This window comes from Myotis myotis, unplaced genomic scaffold (genome assembly GCF_014108235.1).
Source record: "Myotis myotis isolate mMyoMyo1 unplaced genomic scaffold, mMyoMyo1.p scaffold_m19_p_4, whole genome shotgun sequence".
In the NCBI taxonomy this organism is placed as follows: domain Eukaryota; kingdom Metazoa; phylum Chordata; class Mammalia; order Chiroptera; family Vespertilionidae; genus Myotis; species Myotis myotis.
Window position 1 is genome coordinate 123,536,726 of NW_023416346.1, and position 15,386 is coordinate 123,552,111.

Genomic DNA, 15,386 nt, shown 5'->3' on the forward strand with positions numbered 1-15,386 from the left:
TCACTTCAAAGGTTATGTAAATGTCTAACCACTATGCTGCACTCCTGAAACTAATATAATATTGAATGTTAACTGTAATTGAAAAAAATAAAAGGAGCCTGGCCATTGTGGCTCTGTGGTTGAGGGTCAACCTATGAACCAGGAGGTCAAGATTCGATTCCCGGTCAGGGCACATGCTTGATCCCCAGTAAGGGCTGTGCAGGAGACAGCTAATCAATGATTCTCTTTCATCATTGATGTTTCTCTCTCTCTCTCCCTCTCCCTTCCTTTCTGAAATCAATAAAATATATTTTAAAAGAAAGAAAAAATATTAAATACACAAGTTAGAATATAATATGTGTTTATTATACATGGGGAAAATATGAAGGAATAGACTCCAAATTTAATAGCAGTTATCTTAGAATGACTGGATTTCTATTTCTGTGTTAAATATTTCTTTCAAGTTTGAATTGCATTGCATTCGCAAGAAGAACAAGGAAATATTCAAAAAATACTTTCCCTTCAAAAAAACAACACACTGTGCTGCACATACATACATACATACTAAACAAATGCTAACCTAGATTTAAAAAACTTAGTAAGTCTACCAAACCTAGGTACCCATCATATTTATCTTGATAAGTAAACCAGTGTACATTCTGTGAATCTTCAGCATGACTGAGCTCATTGGTAAGTATTCTAGAAATCCATAGGGTAGAGAAAATGTCCGTTTTGCAATTAGAGACCAGCCTTATTCGGGTTCACTAAAACCTTTGTGGTTGTTATCTTGTGTATGCCAGTGTCCAGTACTCCAATAGGGTAGGAGTTTCAAGCTAACATTTATTTTAGCATCTATTATATTCTAGATAGTAAAATGTTATTTTATCATCAAAACTGAGAATGTGAACTCTAAGTCTCTCCATTTCCAATAAGGGAATAGATAAGTACAGAGGTTTTAACTGACTCAAGACTGGTTAAGAAGTGGCAGCACTGGGATTCAATTCCAGGTCTTTTTTACTCCACTACTTACTTTATGTCCACTATTCCAGACACTAGCATTTGGTTCTTTGGGGTAAGAGTTTGGCTCTTTAACTTACATAACATCTTAGTAACTTGTCCTAAGGTTGAAGATAAAGTGGGGTGAGAGGAATATAATTGGAGCTTAGACTACACACAGGGCAAAAGAAAAATAAACTAATGACTCTTCACACTCTGAATGGAGAAGTATGCCTGCTAGGGTATACACAGAAGGCATTTCTGATTGACTCCTTTCAAAAAGTTGTTAAAGAGTTGGCTCCTTCTTTATAAGAGAATCACACCAAGAGAAAACCCAAGTTCCCTTAAAAAAGTAGAATTCTGGGTGATACAATGGTAAGCTGCTTGCAACAACTTGCTTCAAAAAGTGTTACTTCATGAAGTAGAAAAGATAGTCCCCAAGATTTTTCCCTTGGGAATCCCATATAAGTCACTGAGGCCTAGTGGGAGAAAGTAGTCAGTTATGAAAGGAGTAGGCACACTATGATTGGGTAGCTCAGTCTGATATTGGTTCAGTTTCCAAAGGTTAGTTCCTGTTCTGTTCTTCAGTCACGGGTTGTAAGTATTCTTGCCAATATGGGCACTGACCACAAGGATGCAGGGGAAGGATGAGAGAATTTGAAAGGGCAGCATGGACACAACACTGCCCTAAAAAGCAGCCTAGAGGACATCCCCTGTTCAGGGGATATGGAGCATTCATTTTAGAGAAGGCCAATGTTATTAAAGAAATTTAAGTTTTAGGAAGAGAGGGAAAAAGGGAGCAGTGGTTAGTTCTGAACTATGATATGAGTAGGTTTTAATACACTGTTGTCTCAAATTTGGGGCTCTTTTAGTGCATTAACTTACAATTTATCTCTGTTTATATAGGATTACAGCTTTGAGCATATTTTTTAGAAAAGATATTATTTAAAACCAGAGATTGCACTAGAGTTTCAGATTTCACTCTAAGTTACTTAGCCACAAATAGTTTTCAAATAAAAACTTGTTCCAGAATATCTTTCCTAGGGAAAACAAACAAACAAACAAAAATACCTTTCCTCAGCATTTCTTATGAGAGTCTCTCAATTGAAGTCAATCTAACGATATAAAAAGACTCATATTTCCCAACTTAAATACAAGTCTATCAATTTGATTTGGAAAAATATTTCTTTGCTGGATTTAGTGGGGTTTTTTGTTATTGTTAAATGTACTACAACTACACAAGGCTTTCCCATTATTTGCATTTGATGAGAAGTACCATAAGAAGCAAAACCTTTCATATTGTTGTCTCACCTGTGAATGACTGCAAATAAATCCTCAGTTGTTCGAGGTTTGTTTGGAGATACAAACACACCTTCCAGTTCAGTCTGAGAGTCTTCATTAAGTGGTGAAATCATAGAGTCATCACTTGGTGACGATTCTTAAATTAAAAACAAAAGCATCTTTAGGAGAAAGTTACCGCATACTGCTGTGCTTCGCTGACTCAAGGAAAAAATAACTTCACTGACATTTTTAAAATGAGAGCTATATCTGTCACTCCTTAATCCATCAATAGCAAAAGCTTTTATCTCAACTGTCTTAATAAGGGAAAAGAAGGCCCTAGCCGGCTTGGCTCAGTGGAGCATCAGCCTGCGACTGAGGGATCCTGGGTTCGATTCCGGCCAAGGGCACATGCCTGGGTTGTGGGCTCGATCCCCAGTGGGGGGCATACAGGAGGCAGCCAATCAATGATTCTTTCTCATCATTGATATTTCTATCTCTCTCTCCTTCCTTCCTCTCTGAAATCAATAAAGAAATATATTTAAAAATAAGGGAAAAGAAATAATGGAGGGATCCCAACACACAGGGCTGTACCACATTATGGGGAATGTAAGAAAGAAAAAATTCAGGAAGTACCATGAGACTCCTTTTCATAGGGACAAACTAACCTTTCAATGAAACCTCATCCATACTTCCTTGGGTCTCCTCTGCTCCGCTGTTATCAGAGGCACTTTTGGCTGAAATACCTGAAGCAATATTTTCCTGCTCTGAACATTTTTCAGGGCATGAATTTACAGTTGATAGCTCTGCTTCATAGCTGATATTCCCAGGCACTTTGTCATGGTAGCGGCTCATCCCAAGTTGATGCTTAAGTTGATTGCTTATGTCTGTGGCTCTAGTTGGTGAATTTGATTGAGATGTAAGCACATCCACGGACTCAGGATGTACAACTTCCTCCTGCTCTACAGAGGATGCCTTCTGGACCTGTGCAAGGATTCCATCTGGATCAGCTCCATATTGTAGTATTTTACCATCCAAATCATTTGAGCGGGCAGCAGAGACCCTTTGAAATCCTTCTTTGGGAAAGTCACAATTTTTACTTGGTGTGTTTTCTGGAATAGGCTCACTCTCCATATGTATTTGGTCTTTTATGGCACTTGAATCTAGAAGATTGCTACCAGCTGAGGTTACTGTTTCTGGATCACAATGATTCTTTACATCAAAAGCATGTTTTTTTCCTAACTGTAGTTTATCTGGTCTCATCTCAACGGAAGAGGAGTCAAAAAAGGACAATATGGTGTCTTCAGTGGAGTACTGACGTGATAGTGATTTCTTAGCTGTATGTGGCCTAATCTTACCTGGAGATAGAGCAGCCATTGTGAGAGTGCTTTGCTCTAAGTAGGGGTGTTCCATATTATTGCCTTCTTTTTGCTTAATTTCTTCAGACTTGCTGATGGACCTAAGGTTAACAGATCTCAAGACTGTTGGTGTAATTGCAAGGGATGGTGGAGGATTTGACCTCAGTGTTTCCCCTACTGTATTCTGCTTATTATGACTAAAAACATGCAATGGGTTACGGTGGTGGAATGGTTTATTCAAGACATGAAGAGCACTTAGGTCAAGATGGGTAGGAGGTATAATTGGAAGTTCAAGGTCTTTACTTAGTGATAGAGCTCCATCTTTTAAAGAAGGTTGCTGTAGTGAGGATTTCCTTTCTGGGACTTTCGGTTTTCTTTTGCTACCTCCAGGAGACAATGGACCAGAAAAGAAAGCTGTAGGGAAAGAGGATGTTGGTGTTTCAGACTGGCTTGAGTAGCCACTTGATGGAGATGCCAAGCCAGCCAACTTTTCTGGTGAAGCCAGTTTAAACTCATTGTCAACAGAAGGAAGGGATGGAGTCGTGGCTCTTGATTCTGACTGGGATGTTTGGGATTCAGAGCTCTCTGGAGATTTGATGCATTCAATAACTGTGGTACCCGTAGCAGTGCTTGAATTAGATAAAGATCTGTAGGGATCATTTGTTTTCAAGTCATTTAGAAGCCAGAGGTCTGCATAGTGAGTTGATTCAGCACCTTCATCTTTGAATGGTGGAATATCTGAAGTGTCTAACTGAGGTTCTTTACTACCATGTTCATCCTGGTTAATCCAGGAAGGTTCTTGCTTGGTGGAAATATTGGTATTTTCCATTTGAGAAGGCGTGTTGGAGAAATCAAGAGGCAACTTCATTTCCCTGGAACTGTGAGGCAGGAGCTGGCCACTGCTAATCTTTGGTTCTTTCTTTTCAGAAATGTCTGCATTTCCATCGAATTTCCTCAATGATGAGCTCCTTTTAGGTGGGGTCGGCTTTGCCTTTGGTTTCCTGAAAGAGATGCTTGGTCTCCCCTGCCTCCTGTGATCTAAGTAGTCCTGCCAGGCACAGTCTTGAAGAGTAGGAGGAGCTCCAATGCCCTGGCCATTCTCTGGGCTCAGGGCTGCATAGTGGCAGACATAATTCTTACTACCTTTGAGACCACAGTCAAAGTGCATGGAGGTGTAGTATCCTTCTGTATCCACTGAAAAGTGAGAGCTAGTGTCAGCTTTGTCTGATGGAGACTTTTCCAGAAAGCTATCATAAGTGGCCATGCTTGTGAAGCTTGGACAGCCCAAGCTGTCTGCCTTGGGGCGCTCAGGACTAAAATCATGGTGGCAGGAGGCATCATGATGGTGGTGTAGGTAATTCCACTCACTGTCACTTGTGTTGCTATTATTGGGGTCATCCAGGAGATCTGCCACAGTGGAGGTAAAGGAGTTTGCCCGGTGGCCTCTCACTTTATCCAAGTGGTCATTGTACTGCTCTGTCACGAAGACACTGGCATCCTCATTAGCATGAGGGGCTGTGTTTAGTGACAACTCTGAATCACAGTGTGAAGAACCAGTGAGGGGGGGAGAAGCTGCAGGAGGGATTGTCTCTGAGGTCTGTGAGGGGCATGTGGAGCTGCTCCCACTCCAGTTGCCACTGGATGACTGGTGATCGTCTTTCTGGTCCATGTGGCTGCTGAGGAGGACACCAGCCGTGGAGATGCAGTGGATGGGGCTCCCAAAGGTGTCTGAGTTGGAGGAGATGTCACAACTTCCAGAGTCAGCAGCCATTCGGGACAGACGTGACCTCCCTCTCTCACTTAACTTGTGCTGGGGGCTGTGGAGATGTTGAGAACAGGCCAGATCCAAAGCAGGCTGGTGTTCCTGGGCACTTGGGCTGCTGGGGGCCTCACTGCAATCATTAGGAATTCTTTCTTGATCACCCACAAAAGGCTCTCCCTCTTCATATGCTGAGGGTTTAAGACCAACTTTGGGCTCACCATCTCCACCTCTATTGCCCTCTCGGGGAAGGCTCCGAGATCTTGTGCGGCTACTCACTGCAGTTGTAAACATGGCATCACCTTTGTCTGCCAATGCAGAAATGTTGCCTGCCGAATGTGAAAGAGAAGCTGCAATACTTTGACCCCTTTGAGCTCTGATTCTCCTTCTGGATGGAGCAGCAATCAAAATGTCCTCAGTTTGGCACTCAGAGTCCCTGGTTCCAGACCTCCTATTGACAGTGTTGGAAGGGTCTGGATTTGTGTGCACAATCACATTCCTTTCTCTGGCCACGGGTGATTCATCAGAGTCTAGGGCACATGGAAAACATAGTGAGATATTTTTTTCAACAGCATACTAAAAGACATTCTGAGAAACACCCACAAATCTGGGTGCTGGCATGTGCATGTTGGAGCTTTTTCCTAAAGACAATATCAGCATAAAAAAATTAGGAGGCCTGGACAGTATGGATCAGTTGGTTGGAGCATCATCCCGTGCACTGAAAAGTTGTTGGTTCAATTGCCGCTCAGGGCACATACCTAAATTGTGGGTTCAATTCCCAGTGAGGGGGAGTATGGAAGGCAAATGTTGATGTTTCTCTCATACATGGATTTTTTTTTTCTCTCTCTCCCTCCCCCTCTCTTTAACATCAGTAAAACATATTCTTGGGTGAGGATTAAAATAAAAATAGAAAGTTAAAATGCTTTGGGGAATCTCTGTCTCTGCCACCCCTCTCTCTAGATATAATTATAGATTATTAGATAGATTTAGATACAGATATACACACACTACATATATGTATGTAGTATATATATACTAAGATAAGATATACTTTTAGATCTTTTGTTAATTCTCTTTCTTCAATATCAAATTACTTTGTCTGTTTTTTTCAAACTAAAGTCCATTTTATCTTCTTGGCCACTATTCATTTTTTTTATTTTTAAATATAAACATAATGAAATAAAATATTAGAATTCACTATCCTATGTAATAAAAGCCTAATATGGTAAGCGTCTGGTCGTTGGTTGTCTGTTCAACCAATCAAAATGTAATATGCTAATGATATGCTAAGGCTACTAAACAGCTTGCAATGATGTGCACTGACCACCAGGGGGCAGATGCTCCGACCAGTAGGTTAGGTTGCTGCTGAGGTCCAGGCGATCAGGACTGAGCGAGACAGGCTGGACATGCCCTGGAGCCCTCCCACAGTCCTTCCCCAGCTGGCCAACCTCCCGCATCCCTCTCTGGCCCAATTGTGCACCGGTGGGGTCCCTAGGCCTGGCCTGCGCCTTCTCACAATCCAGAACCCCTCAGGGGATGTTGGAGAGCCAGTTTTGGCCGATCCTGCAGGCCAGGCCAAGGGACCCCACTGGTGCATGAATCCGTGCACTGGGCCTCTAGTAAGAAATAAAAGTCTTATTTACAAGAGATGATACACTAATCTTATATAATAAAAGCCTAATATGCAAGTGTCTGACCATTTGTTTGACAGTTTGACCAGTCGCTATGATGTGCACTGATCACCAGAGGGCAGATCCTCTGACCAGTAGGTTAGCTTGCTGCTGGAGTTTGGCTAATTGGGACTGGGCAAGAAGGGCTGGACATGCCCTGGAGCCCTCCTGCAGTCCCTCCCTGGCCCTGATCATGCACTGGTGGGGTCCCTCGGTCTGGCCTTTGCCCTCTCACAATCTGGAACCCCTCGGGGGATGTCTGTAGGCCAGGCCAAGGGACCCCACCAGTGCACAAATCTGTGCACCAGGCCTTCAGTAATAAACATATGAAGAGATATCCTAAACACATTGAACAGAAAACAATAGGAAAAATGTCATCAAGAATATCATGTTATCATTATTCAATATTTAATTGAGTATCCTTGAAATTTACATTTTTAATTATTAATGTCATAAAAGTATCTCTTCAAATAAAGGTATACTTTTTAAAATGAATCTTCATTGAACCTTGTTACTTTATTTATAATTTCCACCTTCATAAAGCTTTTAAAAATTAGCAAAACTAACTGAAATATAATTTCAACCATAAGACCTGAATGTATATGCCTAAATCTATAAGGTCAAACCTTCTCAGTCAAAAATAGAAACTTAGAATGCCATACAACCTGGCTTGCTGAACACAGGACAAATAAAAATCTTTTCAAAACCTTTACAAGTTACAGGGTTGACTTTTTCAAAGGAAGCTGATTAAAGGTTAGGTGGTTTCTATTTCATCTCCTTAAAATCGGCACACAACAGAATGTTAACCATTAATAGTTTTATACCACACCTATTTCTTGTTGGACTCTTCTAGGGATACCAGAGATGGTTTTCCTCCTCCTCAGTTTTCGTCTCCGCTGTAGTACAGATTGTGAATGAACAAGAGAGCAGCGTATACTAGCTTCTCTGTCAAAACCAACTCCTGCAACCCACAAATAAATCTCATTAGCCTTTAGAAATTGCAAACACATTTTCATTTGCTTGAAACACAGTGATATTTATTGAAGTAAAGGAAGAATTTGAATTAAGCCTATAAACAAATATGAGGGAGCCCTTATTCAGCTCTTATTTAAATTATGCTGCAGTACATTAAGCTTTACTTCTGAATGCAGCTCTCCACAACAGCTTGAACTGCCAAAATTAGCAAGAAAGGTAGGAAAATCAAAAGTAAAAGGACATAAAAATAACATCAAAGAATAACCCTCATATACAAATGATGCTTTAAGGACTTAAACCTTTAGTTACTACTATTTACTGGTCTATTTCTGGGCTCTCTGAATCTGGTATCTATACATAGTAGATCCAGAGCCAAGATGTTAACCCAAATTAGTTCAGCTAACATATCCTGACCCTTCTCCTCATTAAGTGCATCTTTGTATTTTTCCTCTGTACCCACTATGCCCACCCCCTAAAACACAGACATGCTGAGAGGAAACAACAGCCTAGAGATTTGTTTTTTAAATCATCATGTATAGTATATCAACATATGTGTAACTCCATCTATTGAAAAAAATCCGCATTATTAAGTGTTATACCTAGTAACTGTCTACTTTCTTCTACGGACTGAAATGGACACTTTTTGGTTTAGCACCAGTGTCTTACCACTATATAATAAAAATACAAGGCAGTCCTCAGTTCTGTACTTAAGTGGATCAACTATAAATAAAGCTGGGATTCCCAATATTTACAATGTGTTTGCTTTAGTAAATACAGGGGGCGGACCATGATACCTGTTAGTTTCTCTATCCATAACCACATTATTGACATAGTATATGCATTCCTATCCAATCTAGAACACTGAGGAAGGAGGTAAAAACTTAAACTCCTCTGGCATAGGTATGCACCATGTATTTTTCAGAGTGAGCTTTGCCTCAGGAAGCCATGATAACAAAAGTGCTTTGGAATTTGATTGTCTCATCATTTATCCTGATTGTTAAGTATGGGGCAGGATGGAATGTTAAACCTTGTTGAGCTATATAATGAAGCAGTTTGAGTTTTGCTTAGCATCACAGTGACAACAGTTTCTAGAACTCACTTTGAAAAATCTGTATGATATATCACATGATGAATAATTATAATATTATTGGAGAATTTGTACTAATGGAATTTTTCTTTCTTAATTCCAAACAAAAATTAAAATTCTTCATTCTAATCATAATAATTATAGAACACAGAACATACAGACACAGACACTTTGTGTTATATGGGCATAATCAACAACTTGCTCAGTAAAGCTCTTGAAATCAACAGATAATCTAGACTTTAGTCTGAGCATTCCTGAAATAAAGCAGAAGGAAAGATCTTCCCCTTTCCTGAATCACAAGACCCACAATCAGAACTAAATTTGAAAACAAGATTTTACTTACAGTGCCATGAAGAAAGCAGGTGCTGCTAATAATCAGATGTCCCCAGAACTGAAAGTTAGTTTATGAGGATGTCAAAGTGATCCATTTGACAGCTGAACTCCCCTAATCCATCCCATTTAGATCATGGGGATCAGATACATATTCTGAGAATAATTTATTCTATAAGTTGAATAGGTCATGAAGAAAATGAACCACCAGCTCACAGTCAGCTGACCAACTAGTACTCCTTTTTTATTTCAAGAAGGAAATAACTATGCCAAATACAAGGCCATCATTTGATCCCCACTTTATGTGAGAGAAATTTGAGTGGGGTTAATAATAGCTGTGTCCAAATTTCATCTCACATAACATGCAATCTTTAGTCATTTGGTATAAGGATGAAAAATCAGTCATAATATGGTCATTTTGAAATTTTAAATATATAAATAAGTTAAAATATAACTATTAGAGAAGTTTCAAGAAAGCCCAATAAATAGGTCATTTAATTTCCATCTTTGAAAGTTAGAATATTTTATAACATTATTTTACTTACAAAGATTACCAGATCCAATTCTGGAATTTACAATTGCTGCCAATAAACTTTTCCAGAAAAGCCTGGACAGGCTTGCGTTCAACCTAGAGTCTAGACTAATATTCACACTCTCAATACACAGGAGGAGGAAAGCAGAGTGCACAGAAGACAGGCTTTCTGGCTTTAGAGTAGAATTCAGCTTTCATCTATGAGTCCATATATTTTTAGGTCAAAAATCCCTAAAATCACTTCAGAATTCTAAACAATCTTTTAAACAAGCCTATCTTCATCCAAGGAAGCAAGCAAACAGATTTTATACTTGGTCTACAGGATCATTACTTGCAGTTTTAGGAACCCAGGGTTTGCTTTTTTGTTGTTGTTGTTGTTTTTTCCTGCTGTGCCATGCGTCATTATAATATGATTAATCACTACTGCTTTTTCCATTATTTCAGTCAGCTATGGCCAAAGAACTATTTGGTGAATTTTTGTTTCCAAAAAGAAACTGCTAATCATTTACATAACAAGGGGCCCAGTGAAACATATGCAAATTGATGTTCAAAGCCTGACAAAAGCATATTGAACATCTTCTGAGTTGTATTCTGTTAAAAAGGTATTACTTGTTCACAAAGCAGTATTCTTAATTAGTACCCCCAGCAGCACAGGTTTTGAACACATTTACTACACAGAATATTCTGACCCAACTGCCCCTAAGAAAAGAACAGAACAATACCAGTGACATTGATGGGAATAATGCAAGAAGAAATCACTTGAGCATCTTGTTTCATCTTCTCCTCTGGTGTCGGGAGAGGTAGTGCTTTGCTCCAGTTGGTCTGCTTGTCCAGTGTGGAGGGGATATTGTGTACTGGGTTTTTCGGCCTTTGTCCTAACATGACATCTGTATCTTCATCCTCCGGGGGATGGGACTGCAAATGTAGTACATTGGGACTCAACCATCAAGGTTTATATAAAATCACACATATAAGGAATTTCACAGTTTAGTTAAGAAAGATTTGGTCAGAAATAAGCTTTTAGGTCAAAGGAAGAATTCATATAAATAGTAAACACAACTAATTGAAAGTTATAATTTTAATAATAAAGTGACACAAGAGGAAAAAGTAAGTTAAATAAACATGCTTTTCAGGTCAAATGGAATTAAGACAAGAGACAAAGTAGCCAGAAATCCCCAAACTTCAACCTGAAGAAAAATGTAAGTCTCTAACCCATTAAGAGGTAGATCTACTTTCTTGATATCCATCTTGCCATAAATTCCTATTGAAAGTCTTGAGAGCTCTAGATGCCTAGGGTCAAAAGGAGGAGATGATTTGGATGCCTATGAAACATTTTTGAAAATGTGCCAGAAAACCTGGAATCAGGAGACATTCCAGAGCACATCATGTGAAGGACAAACCAACCTAACCTGAGAGACCGGATTAAAACACAAGGAGTTATTTTACTCCAGGACTATGGAGTTTGTGAATAACATTTAACAAACACTATATGCACATGGAAAAGCAAAAGTGAAGAATCTCCCCCCAAACAATAGTGAAAAATATAAATGGTGTTGGGGGGATTCAAATGGGTTTCTTTTTCAAATCTGGAAGAGTAAAACAGTCCTTGTTTATTATCTTTCAGTTTTGCAGTGCTAAGCTTTTCTTCCAGCTGTGTAGTTAGAGGCCTTGACTTCTATAGGACATTTGAAAATTCTTCAATCAAACCTTTGATAGATATTAATATTGTCTGATTTGATTTCAGGTTTGGGTTCCTGGCCCAGATTATTAAAAAGGCCCCATCCCAATTTTGATTTCAGATTATTAAAAGACCTAGTTTCCACTACCGAACCTAGTTTTATGTCTTTCCATAATTTGGAGGAAGGCAGGTTTTGTAGAAAAAAAAATTTTTTTCCTTTTGTTCCAGTTAGATTTTAATAATATTCTGTCCTAAACTCAGGACCATTAAAAATTTTTCTCATCTTCATATTTGGAAGCATTATGCCCTGTTGACTCAGAGGATTTCACATATTGCCAAATGAACTGTTCTTAAGTCCCCTTAAAGAGAAGATTCCAGAGCCAGTTGTTTAAGCTAACCCCCAACATTTGCTTACCTTGTTATAGGGATCTTCAAAGCCCCCTAATACACCCAACAGGATAAGATCCCCCCTTTGAGAAAAATGTGTTTGCCATGAATGTTTTAGTAAAAACATTGCAACTTTCTTTCTCTCTTCAGCTTTTGTGCAGACTCTCAGGGAAGTGAAGTTGGAGCTCAAATAAAGTTGGAGAACAAAAGACTTTGTTTCCTAGGTAATTTCCAAAAAGAAAAAAAAGTTTGGTGCATGCAGAAAGAGAGACAGAAAGAGACAGAGAGAGCACAAGAGCTGGAGAGAAACCCCCACCACCAATGGCCACATTTTGTAGGTGATTCCTTCCTTGAATAACAATGGACTGGGAAACAAAGAAAGAATAGTGACCTGACTGCAGGCTCTGACCAACAGCCAAAAGCACTTTTTATTTAGTGGTGACAGAGACAATTGACTGCTAAAGAATCCTTTTGTCCTGTTGTCTGTTTGTTTGTTGTTGTTTTTTTATTTGAGAAGACGAACCTTTATAATTTTGATAAATATAAGGAAGTGGAATTTCTTTCCTCCGAACTACAAAGTCCAGGAGCAGTGTTAGGTGATGCTCTTGTTGAACAGAGCCTTATTTGCAACTTAGGGGTGTGCATGTGTGTGGGGAAGTAAATGGAAAAGAAAGTCAATGAATGGCATGGCTGTCTAAATCATAATTCAAGTTAGGAAATTTTAATTTTAATTCAAGTTAGGAAAAGACCCACTCTTTAAATTGATTTAAAAGAATATCTGTGTTAGTTAGAAACAACAGAGTTTGCCACAAAGTAAAGAGAAGAAAGTGGAAGTGTCTGGAGAAAGTGGGATAGGGTGCAATGGAATGTTTTCAGAACCAGTACCTTTCTACTCCATGGGGTCATGTGGCAACACTCAGTGGGGGAGGGCGAACGGGTGCTGTTAAACTATGAACATGAAATGCAAAAAAAAAAAAAAAAAAAAAAGAAAACAATTAAAACATGCACACAACACACTTTATATACCCTGGTTAAGACAAATCTATGATATTAATGAATGAATGTAATGGGATAACATCTTCCTTCCTCCCTTTTTCCTTCCTTCCATCCTTCCTTCATCTTTATTTTATGAGAAGTAGCATAAATAGTGGTTAAGAGCACAGGCTCTGGAGCTAGACCAAGTTCAAATCCTGGCTCTACCACTTATTTGCTACATAACTGGGACAATTACACAACTCTTCTAAGATCAGTTTCCTCATCTGCAGGGTAGAAAAATAATAGTATCTACCCTCCAGGGCTGTTTTGAGGACTACATGAGTAAATATCATAATAGACTTAGAAAAGTCCTGGCACATAATAAGCTCTATATGTCAGCGTCAGCTACAACTATCACTATTATTACTATTATCCCTACTTTGTAGCTGCAAAGATCTGTGAAATTGTTTTTGAAATTGTAACTTTCTATCTTTTAGATTCCAATCCCATTTTCTAATTGGGAAAATAATGAATTATTTTCTTTCCTTAGAGTGAGTTTATTTTCCTATGAACTACTTGGAAGAAAATTTCCTGTGTAAAAATTCCTCCTTTGGGCTGTTCAGAATTTATCTCTTCCTCATATTCATTGACTGTATTTGATGAGCATGTGACCTGTGCAGTCACACAGGACCCCGCACTGAGAAGGACTCCACACTTATTTCACAGCTGTCACTGTCTTGAAATTCTTAGTTTTTGAGTAAGGGGCCGCATTTTCATTTTGCACTGTGACCCACAAATTATGTAGCCAACCTTTGGAGAATAATCTTGTAACCAGAATCCACTTTTCAGTATCTACTAAGATGTTAGAACTCTTTTTAAATTTTAAACCATGTCAGCGTTGGATTCAATTAGGCTTCTATTACAGCACTTTCCATGTAGCATGGCTTTAATGTAACATGAATTATCCCTGATGTGTCTTTTTTCATTTATTAAGTTAAAAATTCCTAGAGGTCAGGAGCTATATTTCATTTTCCTTTCAGTCTTTCATGATGCCAACAAAACTCCTCCTCATTGTAAGAGCTCTAACAAACTATTTGTAAACTTGAATGATACCAGCTCTGTGCTTTTTAACAGTGATGGGAAACCAAAATAAAGTAAGGGTCATACTCAAGATCTCAGGGGGAATCAGGTGCCACAGATTCCAAGAGAACTGACCACCTTAGTGCAAATAGGTGAAAACAAACAGAGGAAACCACAAGTAACCCTTGGTTCCATCGGTGGCATGGTACTGACGTATGCTGGTTCTAGTTATTCTTAAGCCACTGGCATGCATGCATTGTTGTTCATTAATTTTTAAGCAGAGCAAATGCCATCTCCTCAGACATAGTTAATTTTGATCTATATATTATTTAAGACAAATGATTTTGTAGGGTCAATGGCTTCCCCACTGAAAGTGATCATTTGATAGATATGGCATATGTGGCCTGAGTTCAGGCACTTAACCTGGCTCTCTCATAAGAAGCAGTCACAAGTAAGACACTGGGGTATACAAAATAGAGAGCAAACTCATGGAAGTAAGAAAAAGGGAGCCTGACAGTAAAACCTACATGGTAAAGGAATTTGTTTCCAAGAAACCAAAGGTTTTGGTGTCTCATGAAAGGATTTCAAAAAGTCAAACAGCAGGAAACTGCAAGGCAGAAAACATATTAATGATATTAATATATTAAATTTGGTAACTTAAATCTCCTAAGTCACTTCTCCTGTTGAGTATTTTTTTTCAGGAGTGAGAGATGAGGAATGATTTTTCATCTGTTTGAAAAAAAAAAACCTATCCCATTAAACAAGCATGGGGTAACACCTGGAAATGACTAAGGATAGTAAGTCCAGAGAGAGAGAGAGAGCTCAGACTGTTCAGTTTGAGTCATCAATATGAAGTCAAGGTCTCCATGGGTTATACTCCACAGAATATTCCTTTTCAACTAATCATTCTCTTGATAGTGACTCCAACCTCCAGTTTGTGAAGGATGAAATTAGGTACTCTTGAGCTTGTCTGTGAAAGGATTATGTTCTTTGGCTCTACCACCTAGACCAGTGATGGCGAACCCATGACACGCGTGTCAGAGGTGACACGCGAACTCATTTTTTTGGTTGATTTTTCTTTGTTAAATGGCATTTAAATATATAAAATAAATATCAAAAATATAAGTCTTTGTTTTCCTATGGTTGCAAATATCAAAAAATTTCTGTATGTGACACGGCACCAGAGTTAAGTTAGGGTTTTTCAAAATGCTGACACACCGAGCTCAAAAGGTTCGCCATCACTGACCTAGACACAAGCACTTGAGTCCCTGCATATGGTCATTTGATTTAGAGTATTTTGAT

At 38.9% G+C, this 15,386-nt stretch overlaps 1 protein-coding gene across 1 annotated transcript in view; it reads right to left on the minus strand.

Moving 5' to 3' along the window:
- Window positions 1-15,386, minus strand: part of NHS (NHS actin remodeling regulator) — a 52,941-nt gene that overhangs the window by 7,536 nt on the left and 30,019 nt on the right. The window contains exons 3-7 of the mRNA XM_036304251.1: window positions 12,915-12,977; window positions 10,687-10,879; window positions 7,870-8,001; window positions 2,922-5,900; window positions 2,287-2,413 (exon numbers count right to left, since the gene is read on the minus strand). Of these exons, the coding sequence (XP_036160144.1) occupies window positions 2,287-2,413; window positions 2,922-5,900; window positions 7,870-8,001; window positions 10,687-10,879; window positions 12,915-12,977 (3,494 nt within the window). The remainder of the gene's footprint in view (window positions 1-2,286; window positions 2,414-2,921; window positions 5,901-7,869; window positions 8,002-10,686; window positions 10,880-12,914; window positions 12,978-15,386) is intronic.